This window comes from Haliotis rufescens, unplaced genomic scaffold (assembly GCF_023055435.1).
Source record: "Haliotis rufescens isolate VD_foot unplaced genomic scaffold, xgHalRufe1.0.p SCAF_2, whole genome shotgun sequence".
NCBI lineage: Eukaryota > Metazoa > Mollusca > Gastropoda > Lepetellida > Haliotidae > Haliotis > Haliotis rufescens.
Window position 1 is genome coordinate 58,132,594 of NW_025963890.1, and position 6,000 is coordinate 58,138,593.

Sequence of the window (6,000 nt, forward strand, 5' to 3'; positions counted from 1 at the left end):
TACGAAATTGTAGACCTTCGAAATGATATTTCGTAAATTAAATTTGCTTGCATAGTAAAGGATTTACTGAACCGAGATTGCATGAGATGACAGGTATATTAGTGAACCAGCGTTATTCTCACCAACCTGAAAATATGCCCGTCGTGTTGAACTGCGGAACTCAATGACTGCGGGCCTTAAGTTTGCAGTGGGAGGAGCTTGTGTTATCACATGACATTAACTTCGGCCAAAAAAGTTGAGGTCCAAAGAATACATCTCAGTGATGTCATTGCGTGATAAGATGTCTCACGCACAATCTGCACATGCGGTATACTCTTAAAAACAAGAAGAGGATCATGGAAATGGAAATATCAAGTAATAGTAACAAAGATACGTGTTGACAAGAAACGTCCTATGCAAGAACGTTTGCAAATCGTTGTTTCATGTTTCAGGAGAATACAAACTACAGGTGTGTATAACAAACAGTCCCATGCAAACGATAAACGCAAACCTAAATAACTAGGTTATTGATAAAGAGTGAGGAAGTGGGTTCGCTTTATCACCGCTTTTAACAGTATTCCAGTTAAATCACGGCGTGTCAGCTTAATGTTGGAGGAAAGCTCGAAGTGATGCAGGTCTCAGACGTTTACCACTTCGGTGAAACCCACGAGCAAGGGCATGGTGCTGACAAACCTAGAAACATAATCGGGGCGAACCGGGATTCGAACCCACAATCACAGGTTTCTGGCTTGCCCAAGGGATGCAACTCTGCACAGCGAATCGCGGCGCCTTAGACGACTGGGCCACCCGTGCCCCCTTGAGGAAATTAAAAGAAACCCACACCCACTCCCACCCACTCATGGTGAAACGTAAAACGTATAAAACGTGACACATAGAGAAGAGGTAGTTCCGCCTCGATCACTCCGCCCCAGCATGAGAGAGATAAGACGAACAATAGATAGGAACGTGGCCCGGGCCAAGATGATTGTAAGGTGTTTCATACAGGTTCACCTACAATGTCCCCTTTGTTAACTGGAACCATACAATGTAATTTCTGGGTCTAGAGTAACATCCAAGCTGGACGATTATAAACGTATAATATTAAACTTTGTTAACATATTTGATATTGTCAGGCTGACTGAAACATGGTTGAAGGAGACAGATTTGATATTACTATTTACATCACATCTTCCCAAGGCAAGCGTGTCCACAAGCCTCTATCAAACCCTAGTTTCTACCCTTGCCACATCAGGGCCACTGTTTTTTGTAACAGTATTGATTAGAAAAACTTTAGCTCATCTTGTAGAGTGGACCAAAGTGTGTGAGAGTGGTATATGAAAGACGGTTTACTGAAAGACCTGCTGTATGCATGTGTTTATATTCACCCGGAGTCTTCAACCTGGTATAATACCCTGTTACGTCAATGTGAAAACCTTATATAACTATTATAAGATGATCTGTTGTATGCATGTGTTTATATTCACCCGGAGTCTTCAACCTGGTAGAATACCCTGTTACGTCAATGTGAAAACGTTATATTACTATTATAAGATGATCTGTTGTATGCATGTGTTTATATTCACACGGAGTCTTCAACCTGGTATAATACCCTGTTACGTCAATGTGAAAACGTTATATTACTATTATAAGATGATCTGTTGTATGCATGTGTTTATATTCACCCGGAGTCTTCAATCTGGTATAATACCCTGTTACGTGAATGTGAAAACGTTATATTACTATTATAAGATGATCTGTTGTATGCATGTGTTTATTCTCACCCGGAGTCTTAAACCTGGTATAATACCCTGTTACGTCAATGTGAAAACGTTATATTACTATTATAAGATGATCTGTTGTATGCATGTGTTTATATTCAGCCGGAGTCTTCAACCTGGTGATAATACCCTTTTACGTCAATGTGAAAACGTTATATTACTATTATAAGATGATCTGTTGTATGCATGTGTTTATTCTCACCCGGAGTCTTCAACCTGGTATAATACCCTTTTACGTCAATGTGAAAACGTTTTTTTACTATCATAAGATGGTCTGTTGTGAGGATGTGTATATTATTATCTTAATTCTTGGGGTGACACACTACCTGATTTTGTGGAAGACAATGTCCTAGATTTTTTGGAAGGTAAAGATAACAACAGTTGGGATTTTTGATTGGATAGTTTTAGCATGAAACGATTTTCGGTAGTTTCAACTATAAACAGGTTTAGTAAATGCTTTTTAGATATGTGCAGTATTCTTAACAATCATATTATTAATGGAAGATGCGAATCAGACGCGGGTGTAGGGGGGTTTCTCTTTTAAAGGACATCAAGGTGTCAACAAGAATAAGATTATTTGCAGACCACTGTCATGTGCATGTAGCTGACATATTGCTGAGTGAGGCGTTATGCAAGAAATAAACTACCAGAACACGTTTTCCTTAACGCTAAACAAACATATGTCGCCTCTTACGACAAGCATAGTCGCCTCTTGCGGCAAGCATGTGTTGCTGAAGACCTATTTTAACCCGGATAATCACGGGACAACCACAAGACTATTGGATACATATAAGATTCTATCAATTGATGTCCAATTAATAACATAAATATTCAATCTGTACCAACACACCATTGGATATCAGCCACCTGTGTAAACACTGTTCAGGTGGACGAAAAGAGGCTTAAAATCCACAAAAATGTTATATGACCTTACTTTGAGTATTCATCGTGCACATTGTTAGTTCTTTCTTTTACAAAAGACCCGTGAAGATCCGGGGTAGAATAGATCTTCAGCAACCCATGCTTGTCCTAAATTGTCACAATGCTTGTCGTAAGAGGCGACTAACGGGATCGGGTGGTCAGGCTCGCTGACTTGGTTGATGCATGTGATCGATCCCAATTGCGTGGATCGATGCTCATGATATTAATCACTGGATTGTCTGGTCCAGACTCGATTATTTACAGACCGCCGTCATACAGCTGGAATATTGCTGAGTGCGGCTTTAAACAACAAACAAACAAAAACTTTATCTATTTATTGCCATTATAACTTATAAAAAAGCTCATCTTTCTACTCGTATGTTTTGCGGTTCACGACAAAAACAATGTAAAACTATTTTTTTCAATTTGATTTTTAAAATACTTTTTAAAACAAACTTGAGATAAAATCATAATGATTTGAACAAAATAAGATAATCAGAAGGAACACACGTGTCAAATTTCAGTTTCATAAGTCAAGAAGAGAAGTTATCTTAGTGCATGGCAAGGTATTTCTATTGCGAAGGTCATCTACAGGGATACTGTGGGTCGCGAGGTTATCTGTGAAGTAATGTAGATCGGTGACGCTTGCCTTGAGAGCCAAAGCAATGACTGTTTCAGTTTTGACACTGCTACCACTCTTGTCAAATTCTCACAAATACTGACAAGCCAGCAGTGAAGCTCACCCGGGCACCGAGCCAGGTAGCTGTGAAGCTCACCCGTGCACCGAGCCAGGCAGCAGTGAAGCTCACCCGGGCACCGAGCCAGGTAGCTGTGAAGCTCACCCGGGCACCGAGCCAGGCAGCAGTGAAGCTCACCCGGGCACCGAGCCAGGTAGCTGTAAAGCTCACCTGGGCACCGTGCCAGGCAGCTGTGAAGCTCATCTGGGCACCGAGGCAGGCAGCAGTGAAGCTCACCTGGGCACCGAGCCAGGAAGCAGTGAAGCTCACCTGGGCACCGACCCAGGAAGCAGTGAAGCTCATCTGGGCACCGAGCCAGGAAGCAGTGAAGGTCACCCGGGCACCGAGCCAGGCAGCTGTGAAACTCACCTGGGCACCGACTGTCCGCCTTGACATTTTTTCAGTCAAGTTTGGTTGCCTCTTCACCAGACATTTACAAGCTAGAGGGTCCAGGGAGGAGCTTCCCAATCATTGTGCATTTAAGAACTTATGTTGCTTAAGGTTTTCTATTGGAGGCCCTAAACCTACTCAGAGATCTTAACTACACACAAGTCCTTTTAATAAAGGCAGAGAGAAAATGAAGTTGGATAACAGACAACTGCTCACATCGGTATATATCCAATTGGTAGTCTTTTTATATATCTGGGAATCTGAAATGAAAATTGATGATTTTTAAAATAATTAACCCACCTTTGCCATACCAGAGGTTGCCTAGATCCTGCGTATAACAAATATAGGAAGCTGTGTTGTTAAAGTATTGAGTTGAGTGACAAAAGGTTTGACTACGTTGTTGTGACTAACTACTCTTCGCCCCGATTATGTTTCTAGGTTTGTCAGCACCATACCCGTGCTCGTGGGTTTCACCGAAGTGGTAAACGTCTGAGACCTGCATCACTTTGGGCTTTTCTACCACATTAAGCTGACACGCCGCTATATAACTGGAATACTGTTAAAAGCGGTGTTAAACAACTAACTTATCCTCAGAGAGAGAGAGAGAGAGAGAGAGAGAGAGAGAGAGAGAGAGAGAGAGAGAGAGAGGGAGAGAGAGAGAGAGAGAGAGGGGTCAATTTTAAGAATATCTGCATGTCTCCACTGATCTATTTCGTTATACAGAGATAATATTATCAAATCGGTCTAACATTAATCTAATTTCCAAACACAGTACGTTCATTCCCTAATTGTACCATGACTACGTGAAATACTCAAATTTGATTGGACAATCAATATCAGACATGTAATCAATTTAGATTGAAAATGCGTCTGATTTTATGACCGCTTCACTGCGCACTTAGCTCTATTACAGTTGCACTGTGTTGATGATATTTCTGTTGATTAAAGTTCCAAGAAACCCTCTGTTATCCTGAGCGTATTTCACTTTTGCAATCGGTGCAAAATGCTAGGTTCGATGGCTTATGACGGGGGAATGTCACGTATTTGAACAGTATTTGAGAGTGTATGGTAATGCGGTGTGAGGGTACTGAGAGTGTATGGTAATGCGGTGTGAGGGTACTGAGAGTGTATGGTAATGCGGTGTGAGGGTAATGCGGTGTGAGGGTACTGAGAGTGTATGGTAATGCGGTGTGAGGGTAATGAGAGTGTATGGTAATGCGGTGTGAGGGTAATGAGAGTGTGTGTGGTACTGAGAGTGTGTGTGGTACTGAGAGTGTATGGTAATGCGGTGTGAGGGTAATGAGAGTGTGTGTGGTACTGAGAGTGTATGGTAATGCGGTGTGAGGGTACTGAGAGTGTATGGTAATGCGGTGTGAGGGTACTGAGAGTATGTTTGGTACTGAGAGTGTATGGTAATGCGGTGTGAGGGTACTGAGAGTGTATGGTAATGCGGTGTGAGGGTAATGAGAGTGTGTGTGGTACTGAGAGTGTATGGTAATGCGGTGTGAGGGTACTGAGAGTGTATGGTAATGCGGTGTGAGGGTAATGAGAGTGTGTGTGGTACTGAGAGTGTATGGTAATGCGGTGTGAGGGTACTGAGAGTGTATGGTAATGCGGTGTGAGGGTACTGAGAGTATGTTTGGTACTGAGAGTGTATGGTAAGGCGGTGGGAGGTTAATGAGAGTGTGTGTGGTACTGAGAGTGTATGGTAATGCGGTGTGAGGGTACTGAGAGTGTATGGTAATGCGGTGTGAGGGTAATGCGGTGTGAGGGTAATGAGAGTGTATGTTAATGCAGTATGAGGATACTGATAGTGTATGGTAATGCGGTGTGAGGGTAATGAGAGTGTATGGTAATGCGGTATAAGGGTACTGAGAGTGTATGGTAATTCGGTGTGAGGATACTGAGAGTGTATGGTAATGCGTTGTGAGGGTAATGAGAGTGTATGGTAATGCGGTGTGAGGGTAATGAGAGTATATGGTAATGCGTTGTGAGGGTAATGAGAGTGTATGGTTATGCGGTGTGAGGGTACTGAGAGTGTTTGTGGTACTGAGAGTGTGTGTGGTACTGAGAGTGTGTGTGGTACTGAGAGTGTATGGTAATGCGGTGTGAGGGTAATGAGAGTGTGTGTGGTACTGAGAGTGTATGGTAATGCGGTGTGAGGGTACTGAGAGTGTATGGTAATGCAGTGTGAG

At 42.5% G+C, this 6,000-nt stretch overlaps 1 protein-coding gene across 1 annotated transcript; it reads left to right on the forward strand.

The window, feature by feature from the left end:
* Positions 1-1,124: 1,124 nt before the first annotated feature.
* Positions 1,125-3,808, forward strand: LOC125381978 (protein PBMUCL2-like). Its single transcript, XM_048399382.1, has 2 exons — positions 1,125-1,176; positions 3,405-3,808. The coding sequence occupies exons 1-2, from the start codon at positions 1,125-1,127 to the stop codon at positions 3,806-3,808; spliced, it is 456 nt and encodes a 151-aa protein (XP_048255339.1).
* The last annotated feature ends 2,192 nt before the right edge of the window (positions 3,809-6,000 follow it).

Coding starts and splice junctions, on each gene's coding strand:
- LOC125381978 (XM_048399382.1), top strand. CDS start 1,125: ATGGTTGAAGGAGACAGATTTGATATTACTATTTACATCACATCTTCC. Junction 1,177..3,404: donor TTACATCACATCTTCCCAAG/GCAAGCGTGTCC, acceptor AATACTGACAAG/CCAGCAGTGAAGCTCACCCG.